The sequence below is a fragment of the Rutilus rutilus genome (assembly GCF_951802725.1).
Source record: "Rutilus rutilus genome assembly, chromosome: 13".
In the NCBI taxonomy this organism is placed as follows: domain Eukaryota; kingdom Metazoa; phylum Chordata; class Actinopteri; order Cypriniformes; family Leuciscidae; genus Rutilus; species Rutilus rutilus.
This window is the reverse complement of record NC_140218.1, coordinates 37,699,520-37,725,878: the sequence shown is the minus strand read 5'-3', so window position 1 is coordinate 37,725,878 and position 26,359 is coordinate 37,699,520. Positions and strand designations below refer to the sequence as shown.

The 26,359-nt window shown below is 44.4% G+C and overlaps 1 protein-coding gene across 1 annotated transcript; it reads right to left on the bottom strand.

The window, feature by feature from the left end:
• Positions 1-1,424: 1,424 nt before the first annotated feature.
• Positions 1,425-24,398, bottom strand: syn2a (synapsin IIa). Its single transcript, XM_084429159.1, has 11 exons — positions 23,961-24,398; positions 18,516-18,573; positions 18,349-18,440; positions 4,794-4,950; positions 4,621-4,710; positions 4,445-4,507; positions 4,218-4,360; positions 4,048-4,122; positions 3,852-3,954; positions 3,559-3,696; positions 1,425-2,444 (listed from the first exon to the last, which is right to left on the bottom strand). Exons 1-11 carry the CDS (start codon positions 24,269-24,271, stop codon positions 2,310-2,312), a joined length of 1,365 nt encoding a protein of 454 aa, XP_084285285.1. The 5' UTR covers positions 24,272-24,398; the 3' UTR covers positions 1,425-2,309.
• Positions 24,399-26,359: the final 1,961 nt, after the last annotated feature.

Below are 26,359 nucleotides of genomic sequence, written 5' to 3'. Positions count from 1 at the left end.
TTATTTATTTAAAAGCAGAATATGTATGTTTGACAGGAAATGACTGACAACATGCAACAGGAACAAGCGCAATTGACAATGGAAGGTGACGAGCCTTGATTTATCTGCGGTTTAATATGCCTCTGGTCATAGAGTTTTTCAGATGCATTCTGGGGCTTTTAGTCGGGTATAATCTGCGATCTCTGACCCAGTTTGTTTGCTGGCTTCCATGGCTGCAATACTCTGTGTTTTCCTCCAACTGGCGACCCAGGTGTGGGAATACTGGCACTGGGCGGAGTCACACAGACCACAACTAAAACACACGTTCCCACACGGAAATCACAGTTCCCAGTGGAATAACTGACTGTAGCTGTAACGTAACTCCACACTGAGAGATACTGTCAGGACCCAGGTGTGTTTATTAAAGCAAACACAGGAAAGATACAGGAGTACCACAAGGTAAACTGCTGACCATACATAGAGCAAAAACACTGGGATGTACATCAACAGAAGGATCGCAGTCATGCAAGCTTCCAGGAAAACATCTCAACAAAGGACAATCAGTTTGTTCAGGGCTTCAGGTTAGTAACACATTGTACACAGAATTACCTTTCTCAATGGGAGAAAACAGAAACATTCTTCACATTTCCTTGAAGCGGGGTTAACATCAAACAGTCACTTAACTTAAAGTCACAGTCACAATCTTTCTCCACACGGGTCCATAGATGGGTGAATCCACAAATAAAGGTTACAAGCAGAGTTCCAAGAATCCATGAGATAGCAGCAGTCCAACAGGTAAGTGACATAAAGGCGAGTTCATGAGGAGAGCGAAAGTCCTTCGAGAAGTTACGAGGCAGACAGTGGCCGTGTCCCGGTTCAGAGGCGGCATCCTTCCAAGGCCATGAAGCTCGGACTGAGCGTTGTTAAACGGGACGGTCTATTATCATTCATCTGAACTGTGTATATGCCTTTTAAACACATCATGTTCTTCGTCCTTTAATTCAACAGCTCAGGTAAAGTTAATCATATGACCCATTTCATCAGTCAGCTTCTTATTACACGTAGACTACTTTCTTTGACCGCCCCGCAAACCCGTAATCCATGTTTTTATGAGTGTGTTCTACTACATATGAGAACTATTAGATTATCACCCATGGGTTGATCAGTTTTAACATTGACTGGACATACTAGAATCCAAACACCATTATTTCGACCCTATGGTTGTATTTTCACAAAAATTGTAGATTAATGCATTTGTCAAAGTCAGCCATTCAACCCAAGTTACTGTAATAAAAAACACTTACATTTTTCTTCGTTACACTTTATTTTAAGGTGTCTTTGTTACAGTTTAATTATACATTTAAATACTAATTAATAATTTAGAGCAGAGTGATGACTGTGATGAAGATGATGAGCGAGAACAGAGTCAGACTGACAATATGATCAAGGTTTGGCTTAGTTGCATGTAATTATGTAGAATACACTTATTACTATGATAAGAACATGTAACTTGCAACAAGGATATTTGAAAATAAAGTGTTAACTTCTTTTCGTAAATTCATCAAAACTTCTCAAAATGTGATCATTTTGTTACTTTAATGTTAGTGTTTTCGTTGACAAATCAGGGGTTTAGATCACACATTTTGGTGACAGGGTTTGTGTATCTCATATGAACTGAATAACTATTAAAAATTACAGAGTGATCAGTGGTTGTTCAAATTATTATTTTTATTGCTTATTTAATTTGCTATTCTGCAATAATATTGTTAACCAGAAACAAACCCAAAAAGGACAGATGTCCAGTAATATAGCTTTCATACAATGTAGGAAATATATTTCACCATATCTTATAACACATTTACAATACTAGAGTGCAAGAATGATACCTATTATTTCAACAGTGATCACAAAAGAAAAACACACACCTCACCGTTCAACACACAATGACACACGATTTCGATCATGCAATTAAAGTATTCATTTACGTTTTATAGTCTCCTTTCTTTCACGTACACACACACACACCCTTTGTCCACAATTTACTGAAACATAGACATAAGACAAGAAAAATGATATATATAAAGTACAATTGAAAGAGCACTAGGCACAATCTGCTGTATCACCACACACAACAACCCTGAAGAGAAAACCGCTTCACACAGAAACAAAAGCAACCGTCACAAGCGCACAACAGTGAGAGTTACACAGTACAGACTGAAATACAGATCAGGCCCAAACTAACTCTTTCTTACCCATTATTTGTTCTCTTGCTTCTCAGGCCACTGTCTGAATGTTCGAACACAACCTGTCAGGAGTTCTTCATGGTTGTGTTAGTTGGCCTGCACTAACTTCGGTCCCACAGCAACACCATTACAGTCCAGAATGTACTGCAAACAGCCTTGTGGAGGAGCTTTCTGCGGCGGGCCGTTCTTCACTTCAACCAGAGCGTCCTTTTCAACAGTAACCTGAAACACACACACACACACACACACAGCTGCTCATACATGTGTCCTTCACAACAGAGCATCCGAGCTGTCGACACACTTGTTCTGCACTATAGAAAACATTCAACTTGCAAAATGTGAAGAAGCTTGAACATAGTTTTTGAGTCATTTATTTTTTTATATAAACAGAACTAGAATACTCAAACATGTTTGTTAACACACAGTTCAGAGTTCAAATTTCTTCTTCACTAATCATCATTCATTAACGTTTCTGAGATTTGTAAGGTAAATTTGAGGTAAATGTTACTCTGGAAATCCAGAGTTCTCATGAGAGCACAAGTTGAATTTGCTCAGCGAGTTACTCTGGCGTCGAGTAATGATGCTCATTAAATATGCCCCTCGATCTGAACTGCACCAATCACATCGGGTGATCTGATATAGGCGGGCCAGAGGCGAGATGACGACAGCGCTGTGACGTCGAGGTCATTAGTAAACATTGCAAGATGGCTATGGATGAACACCAGTTGTTTGAAACGGCTTTGGCCGCTACAATGAACGAGTTAGACTTGGCCTTTTCTCTAAAAGAGGAACAGAAGACGGCGCTCGAATCGTTGCTTTGCAAGAAGGGCGTTTTTGCTGTTTAGCCGACCGGATACGGTAGAGTCTAATCTACCAGTTAGCTCCGCTAGTAGCTAAACGATAACTTGTTGTGATTGGTCGTAGTGTTATCCAATTGCGTGCAGTGAGATTTTCAAACGCATGCTTGGTGCCGCCCCTCGAGCTGGCCGAGTTTCATTAGTCGATGCAATAGTCCATTAATCTTTCAGATTTAGGTCTGGATTTCCAGACTAGGTTAATGTGCCTCTCATCGCACCTTTTAGATTTAATATATTTGACTCAGGCTTTGAAAAACAATTGTGGAAAACCCAACATATTGTTCCTTGCATTGCTAAATTCTAAACAACATTAAGTTGCTTAGGCATATTGAATTAAGTATTAGTCAGTTACCTATTATATGAACAAAATATTTTAGTTGTCAGAAACCGCAATTTGAGTTGGAAAAATACAAAGGTTTTTTTTTTGTAAGTCAGCTTTGTGTTGTTCTGTCTTTGCAGTGTGTTGTTTCATCATGCACCTGTTTTGGTTGAACAGCAGTTGGTCTTTTGGGATTTTGTGACATAACATGATTCATTTTGGCAATGACCATGTCTGCTATAAGCTGCTGGTCCTCGGCCTGATGGTCCCCCTCTAAAGGCATAGACGAACCCATTACCTACCCAAAAACACAGGTATTAGTGATATTACATGAAGAGTAAAACACAATGGTTGAAGATACAAACCCGCATAAACGCTCTACAATGTCTTTGTATATCACATCTATACAACTAGTGTGCAACTCCTCCAAGCCATTTTAAGTGCAGCACATACCTCAGTAATGTAATCTTTTCCATCTTTTCCATGAATGGCTTTTACAGCACAAATTTCAAGGCCTCCAAATATTTCGCAGCAAGTGTCTACCCAAAGCTTATACCTGCAAGACAACGCAACACGCTTAGTCATGTTTCAAGCACATTTGCTTACCTGTAGCAGATGCTGTAAAGCTTGCCGTTGTTGTGTGTGTTACCTGTCTGTCATAGCCACCTGTTCCACCATGGCAGTGCCAGTGTTGGACTTCCAGTTACCTGACACCGACGTCCTCCTATGAAACGAGGAGCATTCTTCATCTGTCAAGAACAGCATTTAGCTGAATCTGAGATGTGTTCAGAAACTCTACAGAATAGCATCTTTACTCACATGTAAGCTTTGTAATCATTTCCAATTTTCTGGATCCTGATGTCATACTTGGGTTCGATGAACGGTTCACACGTGCTGTACGTCTGAGTGACGGCCACCACACTCGCTATGTCCTGAAACTTGGTGTGGTTCTCCACTTTCACCTTAACAACACATACGATTAGATTAGATGTTTAACTACATAATCTCAAAGCTCTTCTTCTACAGTCATTGAGTTTCAACGTTACCTTCCCCACACCAGAGTGAGCGTGCCCGATTTTCACCACCACGGGAAATGCCGGCATGGTCACCTGGTTTGTTTTCGCACAAACAGATGATTTATTCATTTAATTATGCAGATAATAGTAATTGATCACATTGCTAAAAAAATAAAATAAAACCTGTTAATGAAACAATCTCTTACCATTTCTTTATAGTTGGGGTAGAACGTCTGTTCAATTAATGGAAATTTCTCCTGTCCGAGTTTCTTGTATGTGCTGATCAGACATGCAAACTGCAGATAAGTTTAGAGAGATGAGGTTGGAGATATCAGATATCTATCAAACGCCATGTCAGATTGAACGTCCTCAAACTTACGGCCCAGGGTTTGTCACAGAGGTTGTAGATGGACTCCAGGGAGTTGATGCTGGGAATGCCAGCGTACTGCAGTCCGATGATCAAGTTACGGAAGTCCTCGTTCTCCGTCATGCTGAAAGCATGTTGTCGGATCAGGACAAAGTCGGGCTTAAATGACCTGTGGGGACACACAGTACACAGACACAAGTAACTGTAGTTCCCTTTCGTTGTCACTCCGAGTTACGTCGGATGACGACGAATGGGGTTTCGCTTAGAAATCCTATCATCTTCGAGTATTAAAACACGAGCCAATGGCAAGGAAATGCCATGGGTCTGCGGAATTTGCATAGCGTAACTCCGCCCCACCCTGGGGGTATAAAGGAAGTCGCGAGCAACATGCAGATATGTTTTCGCTTCGGAGCCAAGTTCAGTACTTCACTCCACAAGCCTTTTGAGTGTCATCTCAAATCTCTTCGAGACGAGCGGCTCTTCAGTGTGTTGGTGTGACGGCGCTTCCAGCGAGATCGCATTTCCTGCTGCTGGTTTGTGCAGTAATCTGCCGACAGTGAGTGTGTTTCTCCCTGGGTGCTTCAGCACTCTGCTGAGCTTTTCCACTCTCTAAAAAGAGCTGCACGCGGCACGTCTTTTTCAAGACGGTTCGCCCGTGTATTTTCTGGATGTGTGTGCGTCAGTCATCTGCCTAACGGTCGCGAGCGCTGTTTTGCGTGTTGGGCTTTATCACGCTTGGCAGCGCTCGTTGATGAGTCATGTTTTCATTGCGGGAACATGACCATCGCGATGTTTATAGATCAAGACTCAATGATCTCCATGTGAGTAGAGTCCCCTCTGCCACACCCCAATTTATCTCTTCCTCGAGAAGGGATACTTTGGCTGGTGGCCAGGGTGATCTGAGGGTTTGGTGTGGCACAACAACCGACGATTCAATTCCTCGGGCCACACCCCCCTCCACATCGCAGACCATGCACTCACAGCATCACAAGGCGGGCTTGATTCCTCTGGAAATGAAGTTTCGACTGCGTTGCCTCCCACGGGAGTGCCATCGTTGCCGGGACCGATCCAGAGCTGTCAGCCATGCTTTCCCGGGCAGCTGAAAGCATCGGCTGGAGTGGCCCCGCCCTCCCCCCGAGCGCTGTAAGCTTCTCCCGGACGTGCATCAGGACGCCTGCGCTGCGCGAGACTCCACGTGACTTTCGCGGCCCGCGGGTGTCCTCCGCCTTCGCTGCTTTCGATCGCACGGCGATCATGGTCTGTATGTTCCCTGTCACTACAGTGGCACGGTCATGCAGTGCTGTGTGTCGCCTGCGCCTTCGATGCAGTGCTGTCCCGGGAGTTCTGTCGAACCGGCCGCAGTGGAACGCTAGTCCTTCCCTGGCCAACCCTGGCAGAACGCGGAAATTCTAACCAGCCCCTACGCTGGGACGCTATGCCTCCCATGCCCGGCCTGGTTGTTCCGCCACGCACACTACTGACCTCGCTCTCGGGCGACATCGGTACCTGCGTGATCCTGGGTCAGGTGATGTCCACTATGTGGTCCAGACATGGGCTTAGCCAGGTTGATGTGGCAGGGTCTGAGAATTCATTTTCTCAGCTCCCCCATGTCCCAGGCTGAGCTCTTTGGCGGTGTGGCTTCGACCACCTGAAGCAGACTCGGGTCCGGCACCGATGGTCATCCATCCGTGCGGCCTCCTCAGTCTGCTTCCCGCCAAGCCCCCCTCCATGCGGCTGCTCCCCTCTGGCCTGCAAACGGACCTGAGCAGGAGGAAGCCGCAGGAGGGCGGCGCTGCCCGTCTCCGCCCCTTAGACTGCCACACCAGCCTAAGCAGCACCTTGAGGCGGGCAGCCTGGTCGGCGGGGTGGTTGAGGACTGCGCCCAACAGTCTTCGATCAATCCACAAGCAGACTGAGGCTTCTGCACTGACGGTCATCCGTCGGTGTGGTCTGCTTAGTCTGCTTCCCACCGACGCCGCCTCCTTGCGGCTCCTCCCCTCGAGCCTTCACTGGCCTGAGCACAAGGGGGTCGCTGGAGGCTGGCACCGCCTGTCTCTGCCCCTTAGCCGGCTAACACCTGGCTGAGCAGCACAAACCTGAGACAGGCAGCTTGGAGTTAGGGCTCAGTTCTTCAGGAGCTGGTAGCAGGACCACTCCTTCCCCCGCTTGAGGGCTGGGTGAAGATCTCTACAAAAGAACTAATGCTCTTTCTCTGAGCCCCAAGAGGCTGTGGATGACAGCACGCGCCGCCCACGGGCCACGCTCCTCTCATCCACCTCTGTCGCCAGACCCCTGCCAGAGCACGCCCCCGTGGGACGCTGGTCCTCCCCTGGCCTCCTCTGGCAGGACGCGGTTTATGGCCGTGCCCCCGCACCGGGCCGCTATGCCACCCACGCCTGGGCCGGTCATTCCGCCTCGCTGCACCCCCGACAGTACGTCTGTGGTTCGAATAACCCCGCTGGCGCAGTTTCTGGAGGCCTGGCTAGAGCTTTCCGGACTGTCCCGCCGGGTCGGAGAACCATCAGGCTCGGCTACGTGATTCAGTTCGCGTGGTCTCCTCCCCGCCTCAGGGGAATCCGCTCACTATGGCCGGTGGCAATGCCCCTGTCATGAGAGCGGAGGTCGCTACCCTACTGGCGAAGGGTGCGATCGAGACTGTCCCTCCAGCCGAAATGAAGTCTGGGTTTTACAGCCCCTACTTTATTGTACCGAAGAATCCGGTGGGTTACGACCAATCCTGGACCTGCGCGTCTTGAACCGCTCCCTTCAAAAAAGCCGTTCAAGATGCTCACGGCCAAACGCATTTTCGAATGCGTGCGGCCGCAGGATTGGTTTGCAGCGATCGACCTGAAGGACGCCTACTCCCATGTCTCCATTTTTCCTCGACACAGACCGTTTCTACGGTTTGCTTTCGAGGGACAGGCATACAGTACGCGGTTCTCCCTTTCGGGTTAGCCCTGTCTCCTCGCGTCTTCACGAAGGTTGTCGAGGCAGCCCTTGTTCCCCTACGCGAACACGGGGTTCGCATCCTGAACTATCTCGACGACTGGCTGATCCTAGCTCACTCTCGAGACCAGGTTTGCGAACACAGGGACCTTGTGCTCCGGCACCTAGCTCGTCTGGGCCTTCGGGTCAACTGGGAGAAGAGCAAACTCTGCCCCGTGCAGAGGATCTCTTTTCTCGGTATGGAGATCGACTCGGTCGCCATGTGCGCGCAGCTTACGAGCGAGCGCGTAGTCACTGCTGACTTGTCTTCACCAATTCAAGGGCAAGAATGCGGTTCCACTGAAACTATTTCAGAGGCTCCTGGGGCATATGGCATCCGCAGCCGCAGTAACGCCGCTCGGATTGCTTCATATGAGACCGCTTCAGCTTTGGCTTCACGATCGAGTCCCGAGGTGGGCATGGCAACACGGCACGCTCCGAGTCCCAGTGACTCCGACCTGCCGTCAGACCTTCACCCCGTGGTCGAACCTCAATTTTCTACGGGCTAGAGTGCCCTTAGAACGAGCTTCCAGGCATGTTGTTGTCTCCACAGATGCCTCCACCACGGGCTGGGGTGCCATGTGCAATGGACATGCTGCTGCAGGTTCCTGGACAGGTCCTCAGCGCCTTTTGCATGTCAATTGCCTCGAGTTGCTGGCCGTACGCCTTGCCCTGCACCGCTTCCGAGCGTTGCTCAAGGGTCAACACGTACTAGTCCGATCAGACAATACCGCCACAGTAGCGTACATCAACCATCAAGGTGGTCTACGCTCCCGCCGTATGTCGCAACTCGCCCGCCACCTCCTTATATGGAGTCAGAAGCATCTGAGGTCGCTTCGAGCCATTTATATCCCGGGACACCTGAACCAGGCGGCCGACGAGCTGTCTCGAGTTCGGCCTCTCGCTGGAGAATGGCGACTCCATCCCCAGTCGGTCCAGCTGATTTGGGATCAGTTCGGAGACGCACAGGTAGATCTGTTTGCCTCCCACGACTCGTCCCACTGCGACCTGTTTTATTCCCTGTCCGAGGGCACACTCGGCACGGATGCACTGGCGCACAGCTGGCCGCGGGGCCTACGCAAGTATGCGTTTCCCCCAGTGAGCCTCCTTGCGCAGACTTTGCGCAAGATCAGGGAGGACGAGGAGCAGGTAATATTGGTTGCCCCGTATTGGCACAACCGCACCTGGTTCCCAGAACTAGTTCTCCTCTCGACAGCACCTCCCTGGCCAATTCCTCTGAGGAAGGACCTGCTTTCTCAGGGACGGGGCACCCTTTGGCACCCTCGTCCCGATCTTTGGAACCTCCACGTGTGGCTCCTGGACGGGAGGAGGTAGGTTTGAGTACCCTACCACCAGCGGTGGTGGCTACCATCACTTCCGCTAGAGCATCGTCCACGAGACATGCCTATGCGTTGAAGTGGAACCTCTTCGTCAACTGGTGTTCTTCTAAACAGCAAGAACCCACGAAATGCCCGATCAGTGTCGTGCTTTCCTTCCTGCAAGAAGGGTTGGAGCGAAGGCTGTCTCCCTCCACCCTGAAAGTGTATGTTGCCGCTATTGCCGCACATCACGATGCAGTTGAAGGTAAGTCTCTGGGGAAGCACGACCTGATCATCAGGTTCCTGAGAGGAGCGAGGAGACTAAATCCTCCTCGCTCTCCTCTCGTTCCCTCTTGGGACCTCTCAGTGGTTCTAACTGCCCTGCAGAGTGCTCCCTTTGAGCCTCTGCAATCAGTGGAGCTTAAGTTCCTGTCTATGAAGACAGCGCTCCTGGTTGCATTGGCCTCCATCAAGAGGGTAGGGGACCTGCAGGCATTCTCGGTTGACGAAGCGTGCCTGGAATTCGGGCCGGCTATCTCTCACGTGATCCTGAGACCCCGGCCTGGATATGTGCCCAAGGTTCCCACCACACCCTTTCGAGACCAGGTGGTGAACCTGCAAGCGCTGCCCTTGGAGGAGGCAGACCCAGCCTTGGCACTGCTCTGTCCAGTACGCGCCCTCCGTGCTTACGTAGACAGAACGCAGTGTTTCAGGACCTCAGACCAGCTCTTTGTCTGTCATGGTGGGAAGCTGAAGGGAAAGGCTCTCTCGAAGCAAAGGTTGTCTCACTGGATAGTGGACGCCATTGCTTTGGCTTACCAGCAGCAAGGTCGACCGTGCCCCCTTGGTGTGACGGCCCACTCCACCCGGAGTGTGGCATCCTCTTGGGTTCTAGCGCATGGCGCCTCGCTAACAGACATCTGCAGAGCTGCAGGCTGGGCGACACCTAATACTTTCGCGAGATTCTACAATCTCCGAGTTGAGCCAGTTTCTTCTCATGTACTCGCTTCAACTAGCCGGTGCTAGATTCTGCTCAGGTGTCTTCGCTTGCTCGCCATTCCTCTCCACGGACGGGATACGTGCGATATTTCCTCAGGTGAGCCTCATAAGCCCTGAGTCTCCTCCAGCACTGTTGACGTCAACGCCAGAGTTATGCCTCCGGCAGCTTTTGCGCTTGGCTAGGTGCCTCCATGTGCATGGTTCCCCCTCCGGGCGACCCCCACATGTGTATTCCACTGTAAGCCTCTTTGAGCATGTGTCTTTTCCCTTGGCAAGCCACCTTGCCACCCCTGGGGTTGAAATATTCCACCTGCGGCTGGACACCCCAGTGACTCCGCATGCAGCCCTTCGGGGTCATATGTGTTTTCCAAGTCCCCCCCTTCGGGTTGGGCATGATTGCATATTTCCACTGAGATATGCTTCCCAGTGTACCTTGGTATTCCTGTGTTAAGTAGGAGTCCTTCGTCCGTGCCAGTCTCACGACAGGGAGCTCAGACTTACGCAGGGCACTGGAAGACAGTCGAGAGGTGGCGTGATTATACGGGAACCCCATTCGTCGTCATCCGACGTAACTCGGAGTGACAACGAAAGGGAACGTCTCGGTTACGTATGTAACCCTCGTTCCCTGAGTAGGGAACGGAGACGTTACGTCTCCCTGCCACTTCCGCTGTACCGCTGGAACGCCTGAGTTCAGTCTCGGCTCCTCAGCGAAGACATATCTGCATGTTGCTCGCGACTTCCTTTATACCCCCAGGGTGGGGCGGAGTTACGCTATGCAAATTCCGCAGACCCATGGCATTTCCTTGCCATTGGCTCGTGTTTTAATACTCGAAGATGATAGGATTTCTAAGCGAAACCCCATTCGTCGTCATCCGACGTAACGTCTCCGTTCCCTACTCAGGGAACGAGGGTTACATACGTAACCGAGACGTTATACATGCATGTGATGGCCAAAACCACACAATTCTTATATATTCATCTTTGCATTTGATCAATAAATAAAAGGACATTACTATATTGGTTTGGTTTAAGATCTTTATTTGTCGTTGTACTGAGTCAGTGCACGGGCTTAGTTATTTGGCTTAAAGGGTTAGTTCACCCAAAAATTAAAATTCTGTCAGTAATCACTCTCCCTCCCTTGTTCAACCCCGTAAGACCTTTGTTCATCTTCGGGACACAAATTAAGATATTTTTGATAAATCTGAGAGCTGGATCACTCCTCCATAGGCTTCTAAGACACTATGGGCCCTATCTTGCACCCAGCGCAATTGACTTTGTACACCGACGCATGTTTCATTCCTATTTTGCACCCGCGCAAAGCGCGCTTTTCCCTCCACAGAAGCACGTCGCTAAACTAGGGAATGAACTTGCGCTCTCTGGGCGGTTCAGCGCAAAAAAGGAGGCGTGTTTTGGCGCAAACGTTCTCTGGTGCTATTTTACTGTTCCATAAAACAATTGCGCCACTGGCCAGAAAAAACCTAGTCTAAAGTCAGTGGCGCGTTGCGCGTTGTTCATTATGCTATTTTAAGGGCGCATGCTTGACCATAATGTATAGAGTGCACAAACGCTCATACACTGTGATTCTCTAATCTACACAGAAGCAGCAGTTTTCATTTTTGCAAATCATATTGAGGGGATAGATAGATAGATAGATAGATAGATAGATAGATAGATAGATAGATAGATAGATAGATAGATAGATAGATAGATAGATAGATAATTTATTATAAATATAATAATTTATTATAAAAGCATACATCTAGCTTACACATTTACCCACATTATTATATGCCTGTTTAGCCGAAGCTAATTAGGGTGTGTTTCTCCCATCCCCAATGTCACTTCTCTCTCTTTTACGGCCGTGACGAGAGCGTTGCTCTCCTCGGCTGTGAACCGCTCTTGACGCGCGCCTGGCAAATCCGCCGTTATAATAGCAATACGCCAAGGAAAAAGTGCGTCTGCTCTTAAAGGGAATGTGAGATGATGCTCTGATTGGTTTATTTCACGTTACGCCCAAACCACACCTATGAATAATGAAGCTACTTCAGACCAACCCCTTTTAGATTTGCGCCCGGCGCAAGAGTCATTTATCCCGCCGGGAAAATAGCAACAGCGCCGAGACCCGCCCACAAAGTTACTTGCGCTTTGCGCTTTGACACTTGCGTTTCAGATCGTTAAAATAGGGCCCTTAAACTTGCTGGCCCAGAAAATGTATTAAAGAGATAGTGGAATAAAGTTGTTATTTTTGTGTTTTTTTTGTGCACAAAAAGTATTCTCATTGCTTTATAAACTTAAGATTGAGCCACTGGAGTCACTTGGACTATATTAACGATCTCTTTAATAACTTTTCTGGGTCAGCAAGTTTCATTCCCTTAGAAGCCTATGGAGGAGTGATCCAGCTCTCAGATTTAATCAAAAATATCTTAATTTGTGTTCCGAAGATGAACGAAAGTCTTATGCGGTTGGAACAACATGAGGGTGAGTAATTACTGACAGAATTTTCATTTTTGGGTGAACTAACCCATTAAGGTTAAAACATTAAAACCAGTTAAAATTCCTCTTCGGCTAAAATGTGATTTATAAAAACATAGCTCAAATTGTTAAAGTTCATTTTGTAATTAAGATGACTTGAAATGTTTAGTACCTGGTGTGTTGTGGGAATGGACCAGCCTAGTGACAACGAGATTCAGACAGTAAGTTGATCTGTTTTATGGGAATTCTAAAGGAAATAAGACTGTACCAACTCTGATGTATTAGAGGGGACATAGGGAAATGTGATGTCTTGATCAATGTGATTTTTGTTTAATATAATTATTTTGCATTAACTAAAATTTATCCATGGCTCTAAATTTAGTTAAATGTATTGTGTTCATTCCAGGGTTTGTGTTGTTATTGTTGTGAACATTTGAACGTTTTCAAGGTGCTGCCACCTCCTATTAATCCAGTGTATGTTTTATCTAGAGAAAGTTGTTACTTATTTTACCTTGTGAACGGTGGTGTTGAATTTTGTCCTTTGAGGCTCAAGCCCAATTATGTCCTTTTTGAATACTGGATATTTCCTGTGATGTAATCCTAATGCAATACAATTTTTGAGGCTTGATCACTTTTTATTTTGCATGAGCAAGATTTAATAAACTGTCACAATTGAAGACCACTTTGCTCCCTGTTTGTGACGATGGACTCATTTTTTTGTTGGGATTTGCTAAGGCTCATGGCAGATCCATCACAATCCAACACTTGACATTTATAGTATGTCAGTTCTCCTAACATCCGTTCAGTGCCCCATCTGTCAGACTGACAGGTCAATCATGACCGTGATCAGGGTGTCCCCGCTGCACTATCCTCACACTCTTCCCCGTGAAGGTTTTGGAAGCTGCACTCACAGGGCATTATTGTATTCACCGTTTTGCCGTTTACAGACTGAGCTGGTCCTGTAACAGCTGGTGCTGTAAATCCTGTTTTGCTTTTTTTGCAAGAGTGGAAAACAGCCGTGCCAAGGCGAGTTTGTCCATTCTTATGAATAAGCATCCTAATTTTCAGATTTCATCATTTCATTATTTTATCCAAAGCGACTTACAAATGAGGAGAGCAATTGAAGCAGTTAAACTAACAATAGGACAACAGTATGCAAGTGCTGTGACCCTTCCCAGTTTAGTCTAATGCAGTATATGAAATTTAAAAAAGAAAATAGATATAGAATAGTAGAGAGAGAAACGAAAGTGTTAGTATAAATGGATCATGTGTTGTCGAAAGAGATGCATCTTCAGCTGTTTCTTGAAAATGGCTACAGACTCAGCAGCTCGGGTTGAGCTCCACCAGCAGGGAACAGTCCAGGTGAAGGTCCGAGAAAGAGATTTTGTGCCTCTTTGAGATGATGGCACCATGAGACAACTTTCACTTGCAGAATGCAAGCTTCTGGATGGCACGTAAGTCTGGAATATAAAGGTTAGGGATGGGACTTTTTCTCGACAAAACGACCGACATTCGACACATGCTCCACTCGACAAGAGTGTCGACATGTCGAGGGGGGCGGGGCTTGTGGGATTTCCAAATTGCATTTTTTTTTTTTTGGCTTTTAATTTATTACATTTCCTATTCAAATACACATCATAAAGTGCCACTTTTCCCATAATGAAATAAAGCATTTTAAATAAAACAATCCATTTTTTCTAAATGGGATCGCCACTTGACCGTTGACCCCACTTGACCCTGTGTGTGTGTGTGTGTGTGACAGGCGACAGAGTCAACATGGCGGCAGCGGCAAATAACAGGAGCAAGGTGTGGGGGAGTTTTAGCTAAATTAATGATAAGATAGTGAGGTGCAAATTGTGCGGCAAAGATTATGCGTTCCACACATCCACGTCAGGGATGCAGGCTCACCTCGACAGAAAACACCCGATGCCGTCAGCGACACAGAGCAGCATGGATGCCTTCAGAGTGCGAAAGCTGGACAGTCGCCGCGCAGAGAAGATCACTGGTTTAATGACTAGCATGGTAGCTAAAGATGTCCTGCCTGTCAGCTTTGTCGAGGGGGCAGGTTTTCGCTAATTAATGGCTTTTCTTGAGCCTGATTATCTAGTGCCATGTCGCAAAACGACGACTCTGCGTTTGGAAAAAATGTACGAGGGTAAGGCTGCGTCTCTCCGTAAATTGCTCTGTGCAGCAGAACACCTGGCCATCACCACATGGACGGCTTTCACTACAGAGTCTTACGTGACTGTTACGGCTCACTATTTTGAGGACTGGAAAATGAAAACTGCTATCCTGCAGACACGCGCCATGCCAGAGAGGCATACCGCCGAAAATCTTGCTAATGTTCTGAGAGCAGCAGCTGAGGACTGGGGCATAGCCGACAAAATTGTAGCATGCGTTCACGACAATGCTACTAATATAACTGTGGCAACCTCTCGCCACCTGGAATGGGAGTCACACCGATGCTTTGCACACACGTTGCAGCTAGCCATCAATGATGGCTTCAAACTGAACTCCATAGCCAATGTGGTCGGTGGGGCAAGTCGTCTTGTCTCACACTTTCATCACAGCACGGTTGCGTCTGAGGCGCTCAAGAAGAAGCAGGCGATACAACTTAAGGAGCCTCACCGTCTCATCCAGTACATAAAGACAAGATGTAACTCTATCCATGATATGTTTGAACGCCTGCTCGAGCAACGTTGGACCATAGCAGCAGTTCTGTCAGACCGAGAGGTGACCAAAGTGTCGGATGCCAGGACCCTGGATCTCACCGATGCCAACTGGCACACCATGGAAGAACTGCTGCCAGTTTTACGTGCCCTGAAGTTGGCCACAACCGCACTGTGCAGTGAAAAAGAAGTGTCGGTGTCAGTTGTTTACCCGATTACAGCTGCTCTGCTTTCCAGGTTAGTTTGTGTGTGTGTGTGTGTTTTTTTTTTGTTTTTTTTTGATTGTATGATTCTGTGTCTATATGGGGAGAATTATTCTATTAAAATATAATTGCCTTCCTTGTCAGGCACCTGCAGCGGGACGAGGGGGAGTCTCCAAAAGTCTCAGAATTTAAGAGAAGAGTGTCAGAGTCTCTCACCTCTCGAATGGAACCTGAAAATACCGGCACCGCACAGAAGGCAGCCATCGTCGCATCCTTTTTGGATCCGCGTCACAAACACCTAAAGTTCACGACCAACGAGGTTAAGGAAGCTGTGCACGAAAAGGTTAGAGATCTGTTGTCCGGGCTCCGTGTGGTCTCAGGTGACGAGTCCGGGCCCGCAAAAAGGGCAAAACCGGTGGATGCAATGGTTTCATTCTTCGGAGAAGACTATTTCATGGGGGACACGGTCACATCTGACCATTCTGAAATAGAACGTTACACAAACGAAGAAGGAATATCATCCAGTCAGGATCCTGCGCTCTGGTGGTCTCTCAATGAGTACAGATTCAAAAACCTGAGCCGTCTAGCGAAAGCCTACCTCTGCATCCCCGCCACATCTGTGCCAGCGGAAAGAGTGTTTTCAGCCGCGGGACTGGTCGTGAGTAGACTCCGCAGTCGCCTTCTACCCAAACATGTGGATATGCTTCTGTTCTTAAACAAAAATTAGGCCTAAATGGTAAGATACCTATTGGTATATTTTATTTTCACTGCTGATTTGTTATGTTGAGTTGATGGTATTATGCTGCCTCCTTTTCTGTGGTTTAAAAAAAAATGGGCACGCTGTTTTCAATTTTAATTGTTGCTTATTTTCACGTTTGATAAGCATGTTAATGTTATATAATGATAATATAGAGTGTTATTTATCATTCTGAAAACTATCTTGTTTAGGCTACATGCACAGAGCTAATTAACTAATGGACAGGCCGTTTTATTTCTGTAAATTCCGAACGGCAATAAGCCTACGTCTTATGTGTTTGTAAGGCTGTTGAATAAACATTTTAAATTAGCCTACTCTCTCTCTCGTTTTTATTATTACCGCTTCAATGGTCAAAATTTGACACTAGAGTCATGTTTTTGAGACTAGAATAAACTAGTACAACAATGTAGAATATTTTCCACCCTCCGCATTGCTGCTGCTCTTTAAAAAAAAAAGGAAAAAAAGGCAGACAATCCGACAAAAAGTCGACACATGGGCCTCGACAGTCGATTTCCCAAATCCCGTGTCGTTCCCATCCCTAATAAAGGTATATAGGTATCAAAGGGAGCGAAGCCAGTGGTTGTTCTGTAGGAAAGCATCAATGCCTTGAATTTGATGTGAGCGGCAACTGGCAACCAGTGCAGGTTTAGGAGAGGTGTGACGTGTGCTCTCTTCGGCTCGATAAAGACACTCTTGCTGCAGCATCTGGATCAGTTGCAGAGGTTTGACAGTGATGCTGGAAGGCCTGCCAAGAGAGCATTACAATAGTCCAGTCTGGATAGAACTAGCGCTTGAACGAGGAGTTGTGTAGCTCTGATAGGAAGGGCCTGATCTTCCTAATGTTGTATAAGGCAAATCTGCAGGACCAGGCAGTTCTAGCAATGTGGTCTGTGAAGTTTAACTGATCATCAATCACAACTACGACTCGATTTGTATCATAAACAGAACAATAAGAGTTATTTGCATAGAGAAAACTATCCAACATTGTATTTGTTTTTCCCCTACTCGTGGTGTCAGGAAACAAGGACTCGTGCTTCTCGCCTCAGCACAGAGAGGAGGCGGCTGAGCAGCTGGGGAGACATCATGGACGATTGGGGGGAGATACCCACACAGGGCTGGAGGACGAAGATGTCCTCCTGGCTTCTTGATGAGGAGGAAGCCATCCTCCCATCTACTTCATCTCATCCACCAAGCTACCAGAGTGGAGATCTTCCCCTGGATCTCAGGGAAGTCTGCCGCAAAACTTTCCATTGTCTAGCCCTCTCAACAGGTGGGCCAAGGGGTGGACAGGGATCTCTGTGATGGTAAGTGCCTGCATCACGCCTCATACTGGATAGACAATTCCCTCCAGCAGTCCTGTCATGTTTTGTGGAGATGAAAAGGCACTGGGACAAACCATATTCCCACCATGTGCTTGTTAAAGGGGTCCTATAATGCCCTTTTCACAAGATGTAAAATAAGTCTCTGATGTCCCCAGAGTGTGTATATTAGCTCAAAATAACCCACAGATATTTTTTCCTTAGAATTGGACTTTTGGAATTGAAGAATTGGGCCATTTTAGAATTAGACGTTTATACCTCACAGTTTTGAGAAAGATGTCAGCTGGCCATCACATTACAGACTGGAGACGTAACGAAACCACTCCCTGCTCTTTCAGTGGTCTGTGTGGGAGCGGTGCATGATAGGGCACATTACACACGTCTCTAACACAGCTCATTTTCATGTTTTCATTAAATATGTATGATAATCTATACTCATATAATTCATACTCATATAATGAATTTTAGACAGTGTTTTGGATATGTGTCTGAAGACTTGTGTGAATTCATGAGCCGTTTGTGTAAACAGAAGCATTGTCTTGGTGACAAACAAGCCACTCAAATAAATATGAATGGCCTTTTATTATAATTGTCCTTTATTACATCCCAGGATAATGATACAGCTTTCATGTGTGACACATCAAACCAGTTCTCTCTGAGCGGGTTCATTTAGCTTTCAAACTGATTGAAGGTTAAGAAATGTTGATGACTGTTATTGTACACACAGTAGCACATTAGATTATAGAAACTGATGTTTTTAGATAATATTCAACAGTTATTGCACATTATCTCAGTTATTGCAGTACAATATGAACAGCTTGAGGTGATTTATAAACAAGTTTACCTGACAATCTTGTTTTCATTCTGCCAAACCTGCACAGCCACGTTACATGATCCATTAGCATGAGCCACAACACTGATGTCACCAAACTCAGCCTGGAAAACAAAGGAAAGGAAGGAATAAATGAGAATACTTTGATCTGATTTGTCTTTTGACTTTTATAAACTCACCTGTTCAACTTTAATGTCATAATCTCCATTCAGTTTTTTTCCTCTAAAGAGTTTGGCCCTGGAGAAAAGGAAAAAAAGAAAAGGGAAAAAAAGAGGATTTAAAAAGTGATAAAATATGCACTTAAAATATGTTTCCATTGTGTCTGATTTGATTGTTCTGTTCAGAGAATTATCTAAAAGGAGAAGCTCAGGTCAAAGTAAATTGTATCATGCAAAAAATCGCAGGAGTTATTGGCATTTCACAAGCAAATAAGAAAAATGAACACGGAGCAAAAGACACTCAGTACTGATACAAATACTTCAGCTGAAATAATATGTTTTTAATAATGTCTAAGTTAATACTTGATCAAAATAATCACTTTAGCAAAGTTTGTACTATTTCTGTTTACTTTGATAAAATAATTCATTTTTCATTAAAATGTCATTTTATACTGTCATTAAAATGTTAATAAAATATTTTTAAAAATACATAGAAACAAAATTATTTAAACAAAGTACAGATTCTGAAAGGAGGTAACCTAATAATTTAATATAGATTCACAGTAGTAACAATAAACATGACATTTTATTATATGTTATGATTAATATGATATTTTTTAAATATGATTTTTTAAATATGAATATAACAACATTATAAATATGGGGATTATCGGTGATTATTAAGGTGGACACCCAACTTAATATATGATATTTACCATCTGTCTGTTTCTCATCACGTTAATTATTGTAATATTAACATGCCTAAGACTTTTGCACAGTACTGTAAATCTACAACATTTTAAAAAGCATTAAATATTTGATCAAATTAGCACAGATCATACTTTGCGCTGCTATCTGAAATCGCGTCACGGATCAGACTAATTTCCACGTGCATCTTGAAAAGCAGATGTTTCGGAAAGTTTGTGTGCCATCTTGTGGTTTAGAGGAAAATAGAATCAAAGGCGTCTTTTACCCCGTTTGTACCCTGTACTGAATCAGGCTCATAGTCAAAACTTCATACAGCGGACAAGACACATTTGTTTGTACACGATGTATGCCACTTCTCTTTGCTGTAATTGATGCAGGACCGGCTACATAATAAATGTATATGATGTAGTTATCATAAAATCAATCATTGGTCAACACAGCACAAAATATAAAAGTGACTCACTGGTACACCTCAGAAAGCATATGTAGTTGAAGTGTTGCGTTCAGAGCATATGGCGGAGTGTGTGACGGTAGTATTTTTGCCCTGCATGTTGGCATGAGGATGATGGCATGTTGTGCGGTGGGCTAGTTATCATGGGGACCAACATTTGTGCTATATTTTTCACCTATAATATTCCACCTGCGATAATCCAGGAATTCCTCGATTACATTGCCTCGTTACGACATGAATCAACTGTTTTCACTTCATCTTAAGATGATGCACACACACAATCTACATGATCACTCCATTTATTTTCAGTGACAAAATAAGTCACTGTATATGTTAAATATGTTGAAATGTCAATTATAAAACAGGTCAGTGTCTCTGTTTTACAGTGCCAACATTGCAGCCAAACTGGATGTAGACTGCTGATCTACTGGCATCTCAGTAACACAACGCTATAATTCAGAGCAGTTTCAACCTCTCGCTAGTAATTACACACGTGTCATGAAGAGCACTAACTGCAGACTGCTTCTCCTGACGGACACTGAGGCAGAGCCAGGCTGAAACCCCACGCAGATCTTCACTGCTGATACACCTTTAAACTAAACACTCAGTACCTCATATGAAGTCAAAAATGCTATTTATGCGCAGTAAAAGGTAAGCTGGTGCAGTTGAGTAAAAGCAGAAGTATAGTTATACAGTATACAACACCATAGTTTCATAGGGCTAGTATAGGTAGTCTGAAAGCTGAAAGGTTTGGGCCATATCCCAATACAAAAGAAAGCATTTTAATGTTGAATCTAATTATTTTAATGTATTGCAGTCAAAGGCTATGATGTGTCAGATGTCAAACACAATTTGTTCACTTACAGCACTTGTGTAAGGGTAAACTGAGCCAAGGAACCCTAGACAAATAAATAACAACCAGTGGAAGATTTTAATTTCTTAAACATTGAATTTCTTCCGAGAACACTCTGCTCTAGAAGATAAATCACCGGAGGCCTTAAAGAGCACTACAGCACTACAGCACTAGAGCTGGGGAACGTCAGATGATGGGCAGTGTGTGAGAGGACTGCATTTCCCTTGGCTGCGGACGGCTCCAGAATATTAGTCCTATAATAGATCCAACACTGAGTGTGTGTCTTCATCTGTGGAGAGCATGATCTTTACATTGGGAAATGACCGATGAATCAGCTCTTATAGATAAAGGTACTGTACTAAAACATAGGTACAGTGGATGACATACTTCATATGCTCCAGAAAACATTTAACAAGCATTAAGGACACAATAAACCGTATACAGTTATAGTGAAGATTTCAGCGTATTATGGTCTTTAAATTAAAACTGTAGTCCAATCACAGCAGACCTCCGTCAGTCCTGAGCCGTCAGGCAGGGTTATCGCTGTTCACTGACACACATTTACACCTGTGGTCACTCCGGGTATCACTGACCCATTTCATCTCACATTATTCCCAATCCCAACTAAAGCACATGTATTTTGCTCAATGAAATTAAATGAAATTATGAAATGAAATTAGCAGGTCATTCCCTGAAAAGAAAAAAAAGTAAAAAGGAGAAGCAAACACTTTTTTCACTTAATGTAACAACAATTAATTAGTTACCTTAATATCTATTATCTAAGTGGAAAGGCTGTGTTTTTCCACTTGTGGCCACTACATGAATGCATGATTTAAATGAGCAAGAGCCATATTATCAATATATTAACAGGGTTTTTCCTGGGTCAAAATTGGTCTTCGGTGGTGGCTGACCGACATGGTCATCCACACACAGCAAAGAGTACTCTAGTATCCACATGATCCGCAAGCCCAATATTGACAATAAATGTTAAATTTAAAATAAATACAAAGAAACAGTTTGTGATTTTTTTCTTAAAGAAAAGAAAGTAATTAAATGAACAAATATGAAAATAAAACAAAACATAGACTTAACTGTATAAATTATACATTGATACTCATTAAAGCTAAAGTTATCAGTGAAGAGCAGTGAGTGATTTTCTCTTTGCATTTTGTTGTCTTATTAGGGATAGTTCTCCTAAAAATTCAAATTATCATAATTTACTCTCTCAAGTTGTTTTAAACTCGAATAAGTTTCTTTCTTCTGTTGAAAATAAAAGTTATTTGGAAGATTGTGGGTAACCAAACAGCTGATGAACCCCAGTGACTTCCATAGTATATTCTCCTATGAAAGTCAATGGGGATCAGCTACTGTTTGGGTAGCCACATTCTTCAAAATATTAATATTAGAAAAATATTAGAAAATATTAGAAGGAAATTAATAGAGGATTGGAACAACATTAGAGTGCATTAATGATGAGATCATTTTTATTTTTGGGTGAACTATCCCTTTAAGGACAAGCGGCAGCGTGTTTACTATAACTACTGTCTCTTTAAGAGTTGCGCGCGACGCGTCTAATATACACGCATTTGACAAGCAGATTTTCTCTCAATTTTCTCAAGTTTTCTTTCACTTTAGACATAACCGACTTTGTTTATATAAACCTTGTGTGTATTTAACAGTATAAGCACAATAAGACTCGAAAGATAACTTAGTCCAGTATCCAGGCGCTGGTAGACAGGCTTTTAGTGCATGTGAGCTTCACAGCACACGTCAGAACAGCGCAACAGCACGCGAATTAAATGTTTAACCGACAAGGCATTAAAGCACATGCAAATTATGAACTGCAGTGTCCCGTTCCGCTGCGTTAACATTTATGTGAACATATGGCGCGTTGTTTAGTATGTTGGGAGGCGCCAGAACAGATATAATGCACGATTCTACAATATTTCTTCAAAAGCAGATAGTGGAGACATTTTAATCGTCCACGATCAAAAATCGTCATATCGCACATCCCTAAAAAACCACTTCAAACTGGATAGATTTTTTTTTTGCGTTTATTTAAAGTTATGTCAGCTGCATGTGCGGAATGCTTGTCACAAGCTGTAAGAGAAGATAAGGCAACTTTTTTTGACTGCAATTCACACCCAGCGCTAATTCAGCAAAAATATTCTCCGAATGCACCACGTGAAACATGAATTCGGTCTTCTGATCTTTCTGATCAGTTGATTTTGATGCGAGGGAGAGAGCAAAGACAGAACTGAAGACGGAGAGTGCGCGCGCGGGGGTGGGGCGCTGTGATCGTTCTCTCCGTCACTCCGTCAGTAGCCTGCTTCACTCACAAAACCCAATTACTGATCAAATAAGGCTTTGGCGGGACAAAAAATCGTTTTGGCGGCCGCCCAAAAATTTTCAATGTAGGAAAAACCCTGATTAATGACAAACCCTTTAAACATGACATGTATTATAGGTTATTACATGTGTCTTTTCTTTTTTTCTTTTTTTTTGAGCTTTGACACAAACAGGAATTAAACATGTGGTCATGTAAATTGGTCATGTAAACACATGGTCATGTGATTCTTCACACCACCCATGACAAGAGTATATGTGGTGTGTTTGTTAGTCACTGAACACCTTCTCTGAAGCTTTGACACAGAAATCATCATCCAACCACACCAATCACCAGCCTAGCCTTTTCTGCTGGACTGAACAGCATCTGACCATTGCCTCTGCATGTGTACGAATACAGAACTGAATAATTAGCATGAATTCACTCAGATTCACATTAATCGTTTGAAGAAATGGCAGGGAATTGTGGATGAATAAGATATGAAAGAGTAAGCATGAGTGTCGCCTGATTTCTCTAAACGCTGGAAATGCTCCAGATATGTCCAGCTCCTCAGATTCACCCATACTCGTTTACATGCCAATCAATAAACCAGTCAACTTTTATTTAAATAGCACAATAAAAGCAACAGTAGTCGGCCATTGTGCTGTACAAGAGGATAAATATAAAATATAAAAAGACCACAACACAAATGATAAAGGGGGTTTACCTCAAAATCAGAAATATTCAACATTAAAAATCAAGGACAGGTTGTAAGCCTATGAAAAGAGGAAAGTCTCTTATGGATAGTGGAAGACAATTTTGGACCAACAATAGAAAAAGCATGTGTATTTAATAATAAATATATGTGTAGCCTATTTAATAATAATATATAATCACATTGTTTTAGACATGTCGTCTTGTCTCAGTGTTAACCCCATGCTCACACTAGAGATTAAGTTGAACAGAATCAAACACACTTTAGGCACGTTTATCAGAGGATTTATGCAGTGACGGCGTTGCCTTTTTCCCAGTCAATACCAGCAATGAAACGTGCATTTACTATATTCCCCACCAATCAAAATAATGATTGAGCTCAGCACTAAATAAATAACGAGCAAAACCTCCTACCAGTCGTGCTGGGCTCCATCGATGACCAGCAGGATCCTGAGGCTCCTGGCCGGCGTGGACACGGGTGTCTGCTCCACCAGCCCTGCCGAGGCGGCCGTCTGCTTCACCACACTGCTGATGGAGCTGAAGAAGCCCGACGCCTGCGCTGGGACGGCTCTCCTGTCCGGGCCCGGGGACCCCGGAGCGGGGGCTGAGGCTGGTCCCGGCGGGGGGGGCTGAGGAGGGTCTGGTTTCTGCAGGTCGGACATGTAGCCATTCGGCAGGTTGGAGATGAAGGTGCTGTCCGACAGACGCCGGCGCAGGTAGTTCATGACTGAGGCTAGAGGAGCAGTGCTGGTCCAGGAATAGATTCACAGGGTTTATCCCACAGGAGAGAGACGGCTCAGAGCTGGGATGCTGGGATGCTCCTCGAGTCGCAGTGTTTCCTCCCCTCTCTGCTTTACCCACCTCTGATGTCACACACGCAAGCAGCCAATCAGACGCTTGCTGCATCCCTGCATGAGATGCTCGGCCTCCCTCCCCTCCCCCACGCCTGATCGCATCTCCACCACAGAAGGTTTCCTGCAGTACAGTCACACTGGCACCGAGCTTCCCCTCATCGCAGTGCTGTTTTACTCGAAGGTTCACCTGAAGAGATAGTCATGTTTCATGAGCTGTCAGCTCTTTCTGATTTACTGCATGCTTTATAGCAGCTTAACCTTCATTCTTGTTAGAATGTAAAAATATAAGACATTGCAGTATCTTTGAACTATGTATTTATCTTCTTATGAACATGCAGGATGACATTCATTTGTTATTAACCGATAAGCAATCTTGACAGACAAATAAAAATGCTCCTGTTTTAATGCTTCATTGTGTATTTTCAATTTATCGTGTCATTATTCATCATTATCCTTCTGTGTAATGCATGCAAATTTGGTGTTTTGGTCAATCCGATCACATGTGGTCAAGTCAAGACAGATAAATGACCATGTATACGTGGTGTTTAAATGCCTGTCAGTGTTCACTCGTGACTGGATCTCTTTGAAGGCTGGGTGTGTGATTGAGTCTCTACATCAGCAGGAGAAGCAGAGGCTGCTACACACATGTCTATAGTCTCACAATTATACAATGCTACAGATGCTACATGTTTTTGGCATGTTTTTCCACACCACAATATATCAGTTGCGTTGGTCCAGGCTGGTTTCTTCTGGTTAGAGCTGGGCTTGTGCTGGTCTTAATGAGAGGTGCAATAAGAGGACAGTTTTGTTGTGCTGCTTTTAAGATGAATGTGGAAGTCAGTAAGAATCACTAAGAATGCACTGAAAACTATAAACCAATCAGAAATGATTTGCATCACATGTTTTTTTGTGTTTTTTTAAATCAAAATTGTTTATTAATTTGTGGAGTTACTTTATGTACATATAAATTAAGGCATGTTGCAGATTTACATTTTGTAAAAAAAAAAAAGGAAAAAAAAAGAGATAGAGATTTTTGTAGTATCTTCTTATATCTTGTAGTATTTTCTTTTTACATTATGTCCAACTTTATCGTCATAAGCATTATCCCATTACCTTCACATTATCCCATTACATAACTTTATCCATTTCACCTATGAATATACACAGTGTACACAGTTACCAGTAAAGCAGCTTAACTACTACTGAACTGAAACTGATTAAACAAATTTTCATCATAAGTTTATCATGAGCAAAAGGAGAAAGAAGGTAAAGCACAAGATAACTGGCAAGCAACATAATATAAAGCAGGTGTTTTCAACGTCAAAGACAGTGGACCTCCCTTCTAACACAATATACACGATGACACCCCCCTGTATGAATTACGTATGCACAGATTCTTAATAAAGCTATGAAAGATATATTTAGTCAAGAGCAGTGAATGATTTTCCCCTCCTTTTTGTTTGTTTGACTAACATTAACGTCAGGCTGCTGTCACTTTAAGACCTCGTGCATGCATCCAGTGTAAGGATAATTTCGCTCAACTGTTTACTTTCACTTTAGACATAACTGAGTGTGTTTACATGAATACTCACCAAGACGTGCAGTTTGACACATAAATGCGGCTCCTGACATGCTCTCATGCTCCACACTTTGAAAACGTTTCATGTACTAACATGACCTCGGTTCCCTGAGATAACCAGTTACTCACACTTATGGGGAAAACTCTACCTGATTTCTATAGCGCCATATATTAAATTAGCGCCATGCTTCTAATGCAGAACGGAAGGCCGTCCTGCGAGCGCATAGCCCGGGGTGTTTGGTTACAAGGGCCCCATAGCAGGCTAAATGAGAGACAGCAACTTTAAAGGTTTATCCCGCAAGACAGGCTTGGGTCTAGGAGCCGGAGCCCGTGGGGCATGAAGCCTCAAGAAAAGAAACCCAGAAGTTGGGGACTGGCTA

Coding starts and splice junctions, on each gene's coding strand:
- syn2a (XM_084429159.1), bottom strand. CDS start 24,271: ATGAACTACCTGCGCCGGCGTCTGTCGGACAGCACCTTCATCTCCAAC. Junction 4,508..4,620: donor ACCCCAACTATAAAGAAATG/GTAAGAGATTGT, acceptor AAAACAAACCAG/GTGACCATGCCGGCATTTCC. Junction 4,361..4,444: donor CTCACTCTGGTGTGGGGAAG/GTAACGTTGAAA, acceptor TGTGTTGTTAAG/GTGAAAGTGGAGAACCACAC.